The 17,304-nt window shown below is 39.1% G+C and overlaps 1 protein-coding gene across 1 annotated transcript in view; it reads left to right on the forward strand.

Moving 5' to 3' along the window:
- LOC126373334 (fasciculation and elongation protein zeta-2) overlaps positions 1 to 17,304 on the forward strand; it is a 54,721-nt gene that overhangs the window by 30,172 nt on the left and 7,245 nt on the right. Inside the window, exons 2-4 of the mRNA XM_050019464.1 lie at positions 14,850 to 14,958; positions 16,052 to 16,183; positions 17,018 to 17,138. Of these exons, the coding sequence (XP_049875421.1) occupies positions 14,850 to 14,958; positions 16,052 to 16,183; positions 17,018 to 17,138 (362 nt within the window). The remainder of the gene's footprint in view (positions 1 to 14,849; positions 14,959 to 16,051; positions 16,184 to 17,017; positions 17,139 to 17,304) is intronic.

Genomic DNA, 17,304 nt, shown 5'->3' on the forward strand with positions numbered 1-17,304 from the left:
TAAGCCGCGAAGCCGCCATTATATCACGCGACACGTTTTACGAAAATGCTAATAATTTCGGTCAGTGACATTATTTCGTTATTTTACAAAGAGATATTGTAACTGATTCTATCTTTTCAAATACAATCAACGATTTACAGTTATGTTGTTTTTGTCTCCAAATGGAATGGTCGTTAATAGATCTTTTATCTTGTAGAATTTAAAGTGATTATAAATCCAACATGCATGAGCATGGACGGCAATAATAGGTAGGTATGTACCTACCTACTACGGTAGTATATCTGTTTGTTTCCATATGTACCTACTTAAAGCTTTTATTTTTCTACGAAAAATACGATAGGTTTAGACGTAGAACGGAGACGTAGGTTAAGTATTTTAAATATGAATAGCTGCATAATAGTTAGGTACTATCCTAAATAGAAATACAAATAACCTATTTCGCCTGCCCGGTAAAATGCATTTCTTCTGAATATAACAGATCATTATAACAATAACGTTTTTTATCTTGTAACAATCTGCTACAAAATAAGCTTACAAGAAATGTAATCATATGTCTAACAAGTCTACATTATAACATCTCATATCATAACGGCTCATATCATAATCATAGCCTGGTAGATAATTATCTTGTCTCGATACTACTGATTAATAATTAGAGTATCTCCGATCTTCGGACCGTTACAGAAACCACAAAGAAAACCACTACAGAATAGCTATTGTTTGAACTTTTGAGAAAGCTTATAACGACCTCTAATTGGTTCAGTGGTTACAGGTTCAATTCATTTGGGAGAGGCTATTAATTGTACCTATTTAGAAAATTAAGGCTTAAAGGAAACAATAGCTAACGTGACTAGTTACTTATAAAAAAGATTTTATCTAAGTAAATAAATACCTATCTATTACCTTTGTTCGTAGAACAGAAGCTGTTTTTAGAGGTCATAGTATTGTTGTTTTTACAAATAAAGCTCTTGTTTTTTAATAGTCAATTTGGCAACGGAACTGCGTTAACAAAAAAAATTTCGTTCGAAATTCAAAAAGTTTAAAAAATGGCCTTTTTGTTTACATTTACATCTCTACCTACCGTACCGTAGCGACTCTACATTATGAACGGACAATCTTCCATAATACTTCCTTTAATTTACTTTCAGCCAATACCTTCTTCTATTGCTAGAGTTATTATTAAATATAGATAACATGTAAGAATTGAAAGACTCCATAAACAAAGCCTAACTATGACTCCATACAACCATACTTATAATTATATGACTAATGCACAATATGGTAATCAAAACAATAAAATTGTATCTATTTACGTAGAAACAAGGCTCGCAAGTTTCCTTTTATGGTATAATAATAACATATTCGCATTTTATTACGTATTTATTACGTTATAATGCATTATAACAACTGATTCATATTTGTAGGTATCTTGAATTGTAAATTTAAATTACGCATTAAAACCAACACTTGCTACCTTTCTATATAAGTTTAGTACTTATTTAGGTACGTATGTATTCATCATCTCTAATTTAAGAGCCACGCTCTTGTCGGTGTAGCATTCTCCATGCTACTTTTTTAGAGAAAAATAGGGCAGTGGTTTCCCTCTTGCCTTCCGCCCTACGTATTTCTTAGATACTCAATTTACTCTATGTTTATATAACCACATATACGAGGATATAAGAGAACCACGTCGACATAGGAAAATGAATAAAACCTATATAAAACTTTAGAAAAGACGCGCGGGTCCTTTATCTACTCAAAGCCATAAGACCTTGAAAGATACAGAGATGTAGTAATGCTTTCTTGTTATGTGAAGACGCGTATAAACTTGATTCATATTTATTAACGAAAAAATAATTAATTAAAAAAGTGGTTCTATTAATAAACCAGATAAGTATTAAAATATTTCTAAAGTTTTTCTAGTAAAGGCCACATTGCCCTTTCGATTAACGACATAAACACGTCCTAAAGCAATTACTGTCCTTTTTCCTCTACCGAAGTTACGGTTTGGTCTCAATTTGTCTAGATTCTTAGTTACAAGAGTCACAAAAAATCATTCAATTTCGGTGGCGTATAAGTTAACCCTTAACCGGGTTAGTATCACCCTTATACAATCTAACCCTTCCATGTAAAGAAAGTGCCAATGGTAAGTGGACACTGGCGCCTCCAGGGCGCGGGGTCAGTGGGGCAGACGCTCCACCGAACATTGCGGTCGATCAGTAATCGGTGCACTCAGCGACCGCAAACTAAGGGGGATGCAACCTCCTAGTGCACGTAAATAGAAAAAAAAACATTCTCTAATAATAATCCTTACTAATTTAATTATAAATGCGACAGTCTGTTTGTTTGCATATTGTTACGCTGCTCGCTTTCCCGCCTTAACTAAGTACTCGACCATTCATCACCAAATGCATAGAACATAAGCTACATTAAGGACGAAAAAGGACATATGACGCCATAAAAATAGTCGACGAAATTGTCAGTGAAAAGCTAGTACCTACATTAACACACGCCCGTACTTCCTAATTGAGTGGGTAGAGCCACAAGTAATCAAAGGGAACTTGCAGCTATGATGAACCTTATAGTGACAAGGAGTTAGCCCATCGCCCATAAGAATTGCCCATCATTTTAGAAAGAATACAATCTCTGTCGGATTTTACGATATGCCCGGGAATATGAGCAGCTAACCTTGTTCTATTATATTTTACACGCTCCCAGAATGAAGAAAGTTTTAATATAAACTTTATGAACGGACAACAAAGTGATTTTCACTTTCGAACCTAAAAATGAGAAATTTTAGCTTACTAACTTACTCAACCCGCATCCTTAACCTCTGGACACTAAAGCCATAGAACAAGGAATAATACTAAGTTACGTATCTAGAACGGCAACTCTCCGCTCCCACCAGCGTCTAAGAAAGGTTTGCCTCACCCCCCTTGAACATAGTTTAGACTTGAATCGTATGGCGTTAGACGTCACACACAGATGCACGTGTACGATAACGTCAATGTGTGGTGTCTGTGTAAAACGAGGTTGTTTGTATGAAGTGTCCGGGGTGTGCTAAAGCTTAAATTTTCCCTTTCTGACGTAGGGTGGTATTAATAAACTAATCTCAGCTTCGACACTGCCCTCAAGATCATGTCAAAGTGACAGTTCTTATATAAAAACAGGGACTTGAGCACGATCTTGAGGGCAGTCTCAGCTGAGATTAGTTTATTAATACCACCCGTAGACATAGAGAACAAGGACTATAGGGTACTACCTATAAGTAATTGTAATATTACCCAAGCGAAACCGCTTAGAGTCACTACTATCATCATCATCTCCCTAGCATTATCCCGTTTTTCACAGGGTCCGCTTACCTAACTTAAAGATTTGAGAGGTCCAGTTTTATGCAGATGCCCTCATTGATTTAAAAGATGTGTTGCTGTTGCAGTTTCGTGTCATTTCTTCTCCTCAGCTATAACACCTTACGAAATGACGTAAATTTAAAATTCAAAAATGTTACCTTTAATAAGTTTATCATAATAATTACGTTGAATAAATTATTTTGATTTCTGATTTCGTCTACGAATATTTTTATGTGAAAAATACGATTCAAAATAAACATAAGTAAACATAAGTACTTCCTGACGATCCCTGTAACACATTAATAACTTATTAAGTTTCAGAAGGAAACAAATAAATCAACACGCCACAAAAAAACACAATAACACACAACACAAACATACAACACAAACACAAAACACAAACACACAACACAATAACACACAACACAATAACACAACACAATAACACACAACACAATAACACACAACACAAACACACACAACACAAACACACACAAATCACTCATTATTACGAAGTCGGCAAACACGTTGATTACAGGACAAATAAAAGAAAAGATGAAGACCAAAATTAAGATTAACGCTTTCCATCTTGTAATTGGTCAATTACAGAGTTGGGGGCCTAATTTGACCTCTTAGTTAATTATAGTAATTGGTGTAAAGTTCTAAAGGTTTTATTTACGCCGAAGGGCGATTTATTGTTTGGAAATAATGGCCTTTGTCCCTACAATGGTAGTAAAGGTTACATTGGTATATTAGAGGTAAGTAAGTAGTATATTTAGTAAGTAAGTATTTTGCGAATCATTTTTAGGGTCACGCCCTGCAAGAGCTAATAATTAAGCTCTTTATTGTACACAATAATTAAATTAATGCCAAAAAAAAATAGGTACAAAAGGTGGACTTATCTCTAAAAGAGATCTCTTCCAGCCATGGTGTGAGAGGTCAATAAAAGTAATAATATAGGTTACAATATATACCTACACAGCCCTTATTGTTAAGCCACTCTTCGTAAAATGAATTCCTAAATAATAATTTGACATTTATAATTAATTAACAAATGCCAAATCATGGACATTTAGTCCACCTTTGGTCTTTGATATTATGAAACGATGTGGCTGCTTCAAAATGTCAACGTGTTAGTGAAGTAACGAATACTGAGGGGGATGATTCAGACCATGATTCTGAGTTAATATCAAGTGGATTTTTCTATCGATATATTTAGGTATAAATAGGTCTCCCTAAATATGGTACGTAACTTTCACATCACTACAATTTTAAATTCAGAATAATTAGCTACTTATATCTTTTCCTCATTTTGATCAGTTTACTAACTTCTTTTTTTTCAAACCTAATTTAATATAACTGTATCAAGATCTTCACCTTTCCTCTTATCAATCTCCTCGACCAGGAATGTCAGCAGAATTAATCATGAGCAAGTATATAAGCATTCACAATGTGTATGTTATAATAATATGGAGATAAGAGGGCGATATATTTTGCATACCTACGCTATGATTACTCACTGTTACTTACATTTTAAATTCTCCGCGGACCGATTCACATTTGAAATTGCAGTTATCCAAATAATAGTCATTATTGTGAACGATTATTTTAAAATAGCTGTAAGTATACATACATTTACATATAATAAGGAACAATACTACGTACAGAATGGCATTTCTCCGCTCCCCACCAGCGTCTGAACTAGTTTACCTCACCCCCCTCAAACATAGTTTAGATTTGAATCGTATGGTGTCAGACGTCACACACACATATGCGCGTGTACGATAATGTCAATGTGTATTGTCTGTGTAAAACGAGGTTGTTTGTATGTGTCCGGGGTGTAGTATTAATTACTCTAGTACTTACTTATAAAGACTCAAAATTTAAAGTAACTATCAGAAATATTCATCAACAGATCATTTTTTCCGAAAACCTGCTTGGCTTTCAGATTCCGGTTTTAATATTAACCAAGATTACACCTTATTCCTCAAGAAGTGTGTTATTAAATGCCATAACCCCCTCTACCTCCGAGTCTGCATATCCAGTTTGAGCCATTGGAATGTACCGAATCCAGGCAGCCAGGATTCTTGGAAACGCAGCCGAGAATTCCTTCATATGACTTTCAGTTCGCAAGCCATTTTACTTTTATATTTAATTATTTCAAGGGGTATAAATACAAGGGTGAGGGGGAAGATATTTGAATTAATTTCCCGGACAGGACATGTTCTCGTTTGATCAATACATTTTGAGGACTATCATACATTCGTTTTCATTCTGACCTTCAACTTTTTAAATTACGTATACTTAGGTAGGTACTTTATACATGTATGTATGTATGTTATAGGATAATAAACCATAGAAAACTCTCATTTAAGTACTTGTTTAGATTACCAACTCGTAAAATATAAACAAATCCAATCAATCTAAATACATACTTACCCAACCTTCCTTTTTATGTGAATCATTATGACGCTTTGTTCTGGATGAGACCCCTTAGAGCTTCCTATTTGTCCGGCCAAGTGAGTAGTACGAGGCGAATCTACAATAAGCCATAAATAAGAGTAACAACTACTAGAGCTGAAAATGAACGTGCTGTGTTTGAGTTTAGAAAATAGTAAGTACACGAAGTTAACCGCTAATCCCCATTGTAGTATAATTCACATCGTAAACCTAAAATGGTCGTCAAGAACTTTTTACGAGGTATAGAGTCTGGTTTCCTTGTTAGGACCTCGGAGGTCAATTATGCCCACGCGCTTGCTTCACTCAAGCAAACTGGACCCCAAAGGTTACCTTAGCACGTATGAAGAAAGGTGGACTTGTCAAAAGTAGTTCTTGTTCTGTGGGAGATGCAAATATTGCGCACGAGTCGATCCGTGCGAATACGAAATTGCTTAATTGCTTTCATTTTGTAAAAATTTTAGGTGTAGTTGTTGCTACAAGTTGGCAGTTGTAGGCAAGTAAAGTGTATACTTACATTGTTTTTTTGTGTATGATCATGGCACTTGCAATAATGTCGAATTATCGGGAGTCTCATATCCCTGCTTTAAACGCGGTAAGAACCCGTTATTATGTGTTTTAATTAGGTAAAGTATATTTTAAGTTTTATACGTTTTGTTTGCGCAGGACCGATCGTCGTGGAGATCCTTGGGGGAGGCCTATGCCCAGCAGTGGGCGTCGTACGGCTGATGATGATGATGACGTTTTGTTTCATTAACGACTTGTAATTTACTTACGTCTTTTTAGAACTTTTAGGATACAAATTAGTGTATTGATATCACGTAGTTTCCAGGATTTATGCCCGGTAAATGGCAATGGGGTGGAAGTGGGTGTAGCACCTCTGTCTACCCCTTCGGGGATACAAGCGCGATGCCATGGTAGTGTATGAATGTTAAATTTTAGGTCATCATCATCATCAGCCCATTAACGTCCCCACTGCTGGGGCACGGGCCTTTCCCTATGGATGGATAGGGAGATCGAGCCTTAAACCATCACGCGGGCCCAGTGCAGATTGATGGTTATTAACGACTGCTAATGCAGCCGGGACCGACGGCTTAACGTGCCTTCCAAAGCACGGAGGAGCTCGAGATGATTTTTGTTTTTGTGGTTCCCATCCTATGACCGGCCTTTGCGAAAGTTGTTAACTTCAACAATCGCAGACCGAGCGTGTTTACCGCTGCGCCACCGAGCTCCTCATCAAATTTTAGGTACATATCCTTATTTATAGTTGTGACCCAGTGTCCAAATCAGTGTATTGTCCACAGTGAGTTTCACCAACCATACATACCTATAAGGGGGTACCGTTACTGTTTGCTTACAATATTATCACATCCACACTTTGACATTGTTTATTAAAGCTAGCTTCACACAGAGGCGGCAGCGGGAGGGCTCCGACATAGAATAAACAATATTACTAAATACGTACGTAACCGCCTCCGTGGTCCAGTGGTTGAGCGTTCTGCTCACGATCGGGATGTCCCGGATTCGAATCCCGGTGGGGACAAATAACTTTGTGATCTTTAGTTTGGTTAGGACATTGCAAGCTGATCACCTGATTGTCCAGAAGTAAGATGATGCGTGCTTCGGAAAGCACGTTAAGCCGTTGGTCCCGGTTACTACTTGCTGATGTAAATACGTAGTCGTTACAGGAGACATGTCAGGAGCCTTTGGCGGCTCAATAATAACCCTGACACCAGGGTTGATGAAGTTGGTAATCCACCTCATAACCCACACGATAAGAAGAAGACCAACACTAGCTAGACTGTCCGGGTTGCACCATTGAGTTATTGATTTATCTTAAGTGCTGAATATTACTATGTTTATTATAGGGACTAGAGTCACTTAATAATTTATACAATTTGTCACTTAAAATTACGAATAATTAAAACATTTAAAATTATAACACAAACACTAGTCAGTCTAAAATACCGTCCCCTCTCGTACCCGGTTCAAAGGTGCCCATTATACTGGCCGCGTTACCGCGCACTATTGCCAAGGAAACCTGTTGAACCAGGAACGAGCTGGCGCGGGGGTCACTACCGCGGTCCCTCAAGCGCCTCCCCAAAACACGAATAAAATCCTTGGCCGCCGAGCACCACACACCCGAAGTCTCGACGGCAAAAGGGACAAAATCGTGGGTCCGCGTTAAGTGCAGTTTTCACTAACACAGTTGGCTCGACCATTACAGACGGCGATACGGCTCACCGCCTATCACGTTGGGCTAACTGAAAGCTCGGTGAGGCGTGGGTACTTAGTTCATCTTGCGATGGATGTACAGTCACGAATACTAATATATACACACTTTAAAACCATATCACATTAACTTTTTTGACAAATTAAACCGTAAGTCTCATTAAATGTCAAATATGATAGTGCGACAGGGTTCTAAAGTGGGTACATGATATTGCTCATGACTGTACCTCTCTCTACCCCTAATTTTGATATCGTCGTGAGTTTACTTTATTTCCGGGCTGTGATTTTATCCTGCCTGCACTCCTAACTCAGTCTTCTTCTTATCGTGTGCGTTGTGAGGTGGAATACCAGCCTCATCAACCCTGGTGTCAGGGTTATGATTGAGCCGCCAAAGGCCCCTCATGGCTCATGTAACGATTACTCACTTACATCAGTAAATAGTAACCGGGACCAACTGCTTAACGTGCCTTCCGAAGCACGGATCATCTTACTTTCGGACAATCAGGTGATCAGTCTGTAATGTCCTAACCAAACTAGGGATCACAAAGTGATTTTTGTGATATCTCCCCACCGGGATTCGAACTCGGGACCTCCGGATCGTGAGTCCAACGCTCAACCACTGGACCACAGAGGCCTAACTCAGTGTGACATACATACATACATAAACAGCCTATGTACGTCCCACTGCTGGGCACAGGCTTCTCCTCAATCAACCAGTGGGGTATGGAACATACTCCATCACGCTGCTCCAATGCGGGTTGGTGGAGGTGTTTTTACGGCTAATAGCCGGGACCAACGGCTTAGCGTGCCCTCCGAAGCACGGAATCATCTTAGTTTTTCGGACAATCAGGTGATTCAAGCCTGAAAAGTCCTTACCAAACAAAGGACAGTCTCACAGAGTGATTTTGACAATGTCCCCATCGGGAATCGAACCCGGACCTCCAGATCGTGAGCCCAACGCTCTAACCACTGGACCACGGAGGCTGTTAACTCAGTGTGAATTCTCATTCAATTTTAACATTCAGAGTCAAAGAACCGGTTCGCCCAAAGGTCCATCTGCGCACTGATATCAAGTTACGCGATTGCGTGCCAAAAACTGGTTCTACAACTTTCTTCGGCCGGCAACAAACACAATGCACTTTAAAACTTATGGATTTAAAAGAACATTACAACATAGCATCACGCCTATATCACCGAAGGGGTAGGCAGCGGTGTATAGTATACACATCCACTCCTCGCTTGCTACTTTTAAATCCCATATACCTAATATCGGGCAAGCCTACTGTTATTAACCGGGCACAAATCCTAGAAACGACGTGATATCAATTATCTATGATCCAAGCATAAATGAAAACTCTAAAAGTAAAAAAAGTGGTATAGTGTTTAAGCCCGACCCAGGATTCGAACTTGTGAAACTGCGATGTAAGTGACTCGTTCTCTGAGTTAAAATGGCCACATCGAAGCAATTCATCGCATATAAAAGTAAGTGCGCAATGCAAACAAATGTCAAATAGCAATATTGCTTTCTTAGATGAATTGCTTCGACGTGGTCATTTTAACCCCCCTGGACAATCACGATTTAAAAAGAAAAAAAACTCGTTTTTCAAATATTTGCTCTATTTACCTTTCTTTTACGTAGGTATTTATGTAAAATCTTTTGGTCAAACATAATTTTTATGTTAGAAATGCAATAAAAATAATTGCTTTAACGAATGCAGGAACTAATTGCGGATAGGTAAGTGAATGTTTCAAGTAAAAGTGAGAAAACAACAAGAGAAAACTGCACTATAGAGGTATAAATTATTACTATTAAGCATGTTACTGATCAGACTTTGATGATCACGTGCTCAGCGGTGAAGGAAAACATCGTGAAGAAACCCACATTCCCGAGAAATGCATTTTCAGGCGACCTGTATTAGGGCTCCAAACAGCACGGGCCTAAACCAATAATTGTCGAATTTGTTTTCGAATCCATGTTTGCATCATAATTGATTATCACGTCCTAAGCGGTGAAGGCGAACATCGCGATGAAACTCATATTCCCAAGCAATGCATTTTCGGAGGTATGTGACCTAACCGGTACTGGGGCTGGTTTTCCCTTCACAGGTTGGAAGGTCAGACAGGCAGTCGCTTCTGTAAAAAACCGGACCTGTCAAATCTTCAGGTTAGGTAAGCGGACCCTGTGAAAAACGGGATAATAGGGATATGATGTTGACTGATCAGTGTTTGATGATCTTATCTGGAGTTAAGTCTAAAAGCTTTTATAAAACTACTAGTTAAACGGCTCTTTAAAAGTGACTCAAATACTTTAAACAAACTCTTACTTAATTTGCATTTGCGAAGACCGATTTGTTCAAAGTAGTATAGTAGTATTTATAATACATACAAATAAAATGTTGATGATAATATTATGGCGGCATCTCGTCGAACGTTTGAATATTTTTAGTTTCAAATACACCCACTAAAATACGATACAACACAGATTATAATACTAAGTGATAATAAACGTATGCCTCTATTTTTTGCATGTATATCTCGAAGGTCTCACACGGGCCATATGGTCAACTTATGCAACACTGTTCTGATGACGTCACTACAGATTATTGCCATCTGCAAAACTGTTCATAACACAAAACATGTTCAGTGGTTAATGTTTTAAACAATAACTCGACAACACCTACGTCGTATGGAGTTTCACGAAACTGAACGAACCTTGAATCTTTGCAGCAGTTCCGATTTTAAAACCACACGGCGTTTTTTCGTTGTTTAAAGAACATTGTTCTCATAAACCTGAAAAAATTAACGTCAGTCATCGTTTTGTTCGCTAGCGGACGGACCATGGATATCAGAAACAAAGCACTATTCATATTTCTCAATTCTTCGGGGGTTTATCGACAGATTGCTCAGATGAGCAAGCCAGCCTATTGTGCAAGACGATCTAGAATCAATTCCCAGCTGAGTAACTTTGCTTAAACGTTATTCTTAGAGCTATTAAAATGATTCTATTGATCTTTCGGCTCACAATACAACAAGAATTGACAGGAAATCCTATTACTAGTTTACGGGTCCCTTTATCACATCACACAATTTATTTTCTATGTATAGTACGGTCACTTGCATTTATGTAAGTAAATATTTTATAAGTACCATGTCATATTAACTTTTTCTACAAATTGAAGTGTGAGTCTCACTAAATGTCAAATATGTTAATGCGACAGAGTTCTAACGTGGGTAAGCGCGCAAAATTCTGTCTATAATATGAACTAACAAAGCGACAAACTTTGACTTACTGTATTCAGGAGTTTGGAACATATCAAAGAGAATATTAATCGCAACGTTTTAATAGATATGATAGTTACTTACATTCAAATATCAGTGTAGTAAATCAATATTTTTTCAATCATTTAATAATGTTTTTGTCATGATTTACACTACAATACGACAACATTAAAACCTCTACTAACATCACGGTTTACCACCTAAATCATAAATACAGTCATAAAATATAACTCGCGAGGTATCAAATGAACAGCTGTGTTTGTATGTAGGTTACGTGACCAAATGTGGTGAACCCAGTGACAAGCGAGTGTGTGGCCAGAGATAAAAATAAGACCGAAGTCTTACTGCTAAATCACCGAATGTGATTTTTCAAAAATGCGCTTACGATAAAGCGACGATGTAGCCACTGTCGTTTTTCGTAATGGTATAGAATAAGGAATAATACTACGTATAGAACGGCAACTCTCCACTCCCCACCAGCGGCTGAGCTAGGCTAACCTCACCCCCCGTCCGCCTCACTTTAGTCTTCAATCGTATGGGCGTCAGGCGTCACACACACAGTTTCGCGTGTACGATGACGTCAATGTGTAGTGTCTTGTGTAAAACGAGGTGTTTTGTATGAAGTGTCCAACTTGGCTAAAGCCATTGGGTTTCTCTAAACCCATAAACAGAGTACAAATATATCGTGACTACCACACATCATATGAGTGACACATTCCTAAATTGAGCTGTGGACCGCGATCTCGAATTAGCGCCAATTTATGCCTGCCGCTGACTCACCGACATCCAGACTGTGCTACACCAGCGTGTGTTATGTTCAACATCATAATTATCAGCCTAATTCCTTAAATTCTACAGCTTACTTTAAGTCGAGCGGAATTTCCATAACTGTGCGCGCCGATCTCAAATATCTACAATAGTTTTCGAATAATATACCATTCGAATTTCGAATAAGCCCGCGAATTTAGCTCAGAACATTCACCGCTAGATGAGCTAAGTACCCACGGCTCAGCCAGCTTTCTGTCAGCCCAACGTGATAGGTGGTGAGCTGTATTTCCGTCTATAAAGGACGAGCCAACTGCGTTAGAGAAAACTGCACATAAGATAAATTAATAACTCATTGGTGCCAGTCCGGTACCGAGGTTCAAACCAGCGCTACCCGCATTTGAGGAGCAAGCCGGTGAACCCGATGAATCCGGCGAGCCATATAACCACAGTGTCTTATTTGAATAAAAGTCCATGTATGAGATACTTAGGTAATAAGGAAGAGTCCCCGTCTACTTAGCAGATAGATGTAGACAATATCATCATAGAAGTCTTTCGTGCGCCTTCTGATTAGTCGTGTTGCTACAGCTCTGCGTCTGCGCGACTGTCGCGCTACAAAACATAACAATAATAAACTGTCGCGCGACTAAGCGAGACGGTGCTACACTGCTACCTTCACAAAAATACCTACTTATGTGAGGAACAAATTCCGAGGCCTATACATCGGTCAGACTTAGTAGTAGCAACTAAATAAAGTATACAATTTTACAACAACAAAATAAACTTTTCATAGCAAAAATTTCCACGACATAAAACTACTCAACATAATGACGCGGCGGGCCAGTAAGTATGATAAACCCATCAGCAGGGGCGCCTGCGCGACCTTGTCTGTGAATTGAGCACTCTTGCGTCACTCTGCAAACCAGAGTAGTCCAGACTAATGCGCGGGAAGCGTGGAAGGAAATCATCTCTTATGCGCGCTCCTGTAGGTCCTCTATGATCTGACACGACCTTTGGAGTAATCATTTCAGATAAGATGCTTGGTATCTGCGCGCGTTCCGTTGTGATGAGTGTGCTGGACTAAGGTCGTGTATATAGGGTAGATACCTAAGTATGATATATTCATCTCCCTAGCATTATCCCGTTCGTCACAGGGTCCGCTTACCTAACCTGAAGATTTGACAGGTCCGGTTTTTTACAGAAGCGACTGCCTGTCTGACCTTCCAACCCGCGAAGGGAAAACCAGCCCAATACAGATTAGGTCCCATACCTCCGAAAATGCATTTCTCGGGAATGTGGGTTTCCTCACGATGCTTTCCTTCACCGCTGAGCACGTTATATTCATTTATGATCCAAACATGAATTCGAAAACAAATTCGACAATCATTGGTGTAGGCCTGTGCTGGAATCGAACCTGCGACCTCAAAGTAAGAGGCAAGCGTTCTACCAACTTGTCTAAAAAAAATACAACTAGGAATTTCGCATGAAATCTTCTTTTAAAACAAACAAAGTCGAACGGGCCCTCGCCAGTGGCAGTGGCATATTTTGATAAGATATTTTATTATTTAATTAACTTAATGTTGATAACTTTCGACCCCGGGAATCTAGACTACTAGGACGTTCCATTGCATACTCTTTTTGTCGAAAAATCGTGTTTTTATACTTTATAAAAAAATATCCCTATAATTACAAATACTAAAAAAAGTACCTACAAAAAAAGTAAAAAGTTTATTTACTTGTTTATAAAAGTATAAAAGTAACGAGGTAACCAATGGTGCTGATTCCAGTACTTACACACCATCTAATTTTATTTTAAGTTATACGGGTAATCGACAGGCATAAAATTTATGGAACACACGTCTATTTTAGGCAGAAAAAAAAGCCCTCTCAAAATTGTATACTGGCCAATAACCCGACAGGAGTAAGTTGGCAGCACACGTCAAACGGGTTGCATATGAGCTATATGCCTTTATTCGCCCGGATTATTCATTCATATTAAAATTAACAGTTGTCAATCATTCATCCCTTTCCTTTTCGCGTATAAGAAAAAGACAGGTACTTATTATAACTTAAAATAAAATTAGAATGTATCTACAGGGATCGGGGCCTCCACGTTTCTATAAGCCGCGTACGATACACAACCCCAAAAAATTACAAAAAAAACTCAATACAAATCCTTAAACCCGTTCTCCCTAAGTATAAAGAGATTACCGAGACAAAGTAGCATTAAGCATTAGTTGCTATCGCCTTAGAAGATAAATCCCATCAGCTCTACTCGTAGGCTCTACTATAATAAAGTATGAGAGATGAACTCTCGCGTCGATATAATCGACACACGGCACTTTATAATGACACTATCTCTTAAATTATAGAGCTTGTCGGGATAAGCTTTATAAAAATCACCATCGAAAGTTGAAGCCGTGATAGCCCAGTTGGTAGAACGCTTGCCTCTCACTTTGAGGTCGCAGGTTCGAATCCAGCACAGGCCTAAACCAATGACTGTCGAATTTGTTTTCGGATTCATTTATTTATTTATTGAGCCTCCAAAGACCCCTGACTCATGTAACAACTACTTACTTACATCAGTAAGCAATAACCGGGACCAACGGAATGACGTGGCTTGCAAAGCACGGATCATTTTACTCTCAATTTCAATTGGACCTGTTCCTACTTACTTATTATGAATTTTCCTCCCTTTTACATGAATAAAATTGCATGTTGATGCGAATGATATTTTTACGGGTTTATTATCTCGTTTATGCACAGGATGTGGTGGACGATCACTGGCAACTTCGGGAACATCCTGCCCATCGACTGGACCAAGTCCTTCTCCAGGAAGATGCACATCCCCACTCTCACCCTTACTGACAAAAAGGTAAACAATTGATTTATTTTATGTATAATATACAGGGTGTTAGTGACATCGTAAAGAATAATGAGGGGGTGATTCAGACCATGATTCTGAATTAATATCAGATGGCATTTTCCGTCGCAAAATTCATGATTATTTTGTGTTTTTTAGGATTATTTTCATTTTTATGCTTTTGCGATGAAAACTTCCATTTGATATTAACTAAGAATAATGAGCTTAATCATCCCCCTGATTAATCGTTACGATGTCACTTACACCCCATACAAGTACGTACAGACCATACAAGTACGTGTAGGTAGGTGTTAGTGACACCGTAGAGAATGACTAAAAATTCATGAACAATTGTGTAATAGTTACTTACGCTTCCAAACCCAGTATTGAAGTTCCCAGTGCGGCGGACTTGCGATTAGCCACAGTCGAACAAAGGCGGATATGCCTTTAGTCACGCGTCTTTTGTGCTGCTAGACATCTCTCTGATTATAAATTAATCCGAATAAGCGTTCCGATTAACGCCCCAAGCGCATTTATAGACACTTCTTCAAACCTTCTCTTTTTTATATGAAACTTGATACTATAATTCGAAGTCAAGCATTGTCCATGGGAAATGAATAGCCGTTATTAAATCCAATCGATCTTTGACACGATATTCGGTTACAGTGGAATATTTTTTATTATTGTCTCTTGGGATATTTAATAAGAGAATGTACACGGTACCCCGTAATGTTTGAAATCTAACAAAATATGTACCTACCTGTTTGAAGTGAAGCCATATTCCAGTAATTTTATAGGTATGTTATCCAAATTCAAATACTTATCAATGAAATAGCAGAAGACAAGTGTCAAAACATCACAATTCTTCCCAAACCACGTTTCCGAGATAGGCTCTACAGCAAAAAATTACCTCAGGAAATACCAATCTTGGCAAGTTACATAGAACTTCGAATTTGGAATAAACAAACTGTGTTGCCAGTGGTAGGTATATTTTATGAAATAAGTAAACTCTTTTTTAAAAGGCCTTAATTGTACTTGTTAGGAAGACGTACAACATAATAAAGTAATGTTACGTTTGTGTAAGCATGTTACGATGGTGTTCCAGGGTGCGATGACCCCGGACGACGAGGTCCACAGCTCGGAGGACGAGGCGGTGGCGTCGGACCTGGACATGCACGCGCTCATCCTGGGCGGCCTGCACCAGGACCACGAGTGCCCCGTCAAGACTGCGGACGAGGTCAGTCTCGACACATTTCCGGCGTGACGGGGCTTTTTTTCCGCTGGCCACAAGATGGTAGTGTGACGAGGGTGTGCTGCCGCCAAAGGGCGTTACAGCGATGCCAGCGCTGCGCTCTTTTATCGCGTGGGTGAGGTTAGTTATTCACCTCACATCAGTCAGTCAGTTGGTGTCAGTTGTTATTGAACCACCCCTGTCATGGCTCTTGTAACGACAAGTACTTACATCAGTAAGTTGTGACCGGGACCAATGGCTTAAGTACTTAACGTGCACGTATATCTTACTTTCGAACAAACGGATGAGCCGCGTGTAAAGACCAAACCAAACTAAGGATCACAAAGTGATTTTTGTGATATGTTCACTGGGATTCGAATCCGTGACCTCCGGATCGTGAGCCCAAAGCTCAGCGCTGCGCTAGTAGTTGTAGTAGTGAAATGTATGAGAGACGTCGCACTTCGGGCGTTTGCCGTGGCACTAAGTGTGACGTCGTCTGTCGCCGTTTAGAGTTCATCCTACGAAATTTCCTTAAACGTCTTGTCATCTATTTCCATTCAAACTTCCCGGACTTCTTTCGTTGCGAAAGAAAATATATGTTTTGTTTAGTAGTGGACAGGTTGATGGGTTTCCAATGTTCGGTAGTAGGAACACTAAGCTATAAAGATGCGTACACGGCGCGATGTATGGATTCTTTTAATATTAATCAAGTTTAGGAATTCAGAGTCAAACGACGATTAGAAAAGAAAATTTAAATAAGAGAACGATACGTCAATGAAGATATAGATTTTGATCGTGTTCACACTTGAGTAAATAATATTGTTAATATGTTGGTTGTAGGTGATCCAAGAAATAGACGACATGATGCAGGAGACACCGTCCTCAGAGGGAGACGTGCTGGAGTACAACGAGGCGCTCGAGAAGGGCAAGGAGGTGCTCAGCTCGCCGCTTTATGAAGACAGTACGTATACGAACCTTTTATCAAATCTTTTGTTGACCGACCTGGCGTCAGGGTTAGTATTGAGCCGCCAACAGCCTCATGTCTCATGAAACGACTATGTACTTACATCAGTAAGTAGTAACCGGGACCAACTGCGTTTTTTTATCATTTACACTAAGTAAATGTA

The sequence above is a fragment of the Pectinophora gossypiella genome, chromosome 15 (genome assembly GCF_024362695.1).
Source record: "Pectinophora gossypiella chromosome 15, ilPecGoss1.1, whole genome shotgun sequence".
Taxonomy (NCBI): Eukaryota; Metazoa; Arthropoda; class Insecta; order Lepidoptera; family Gelechiidae; genus Pectinophora; species Pectinophora gossypiella.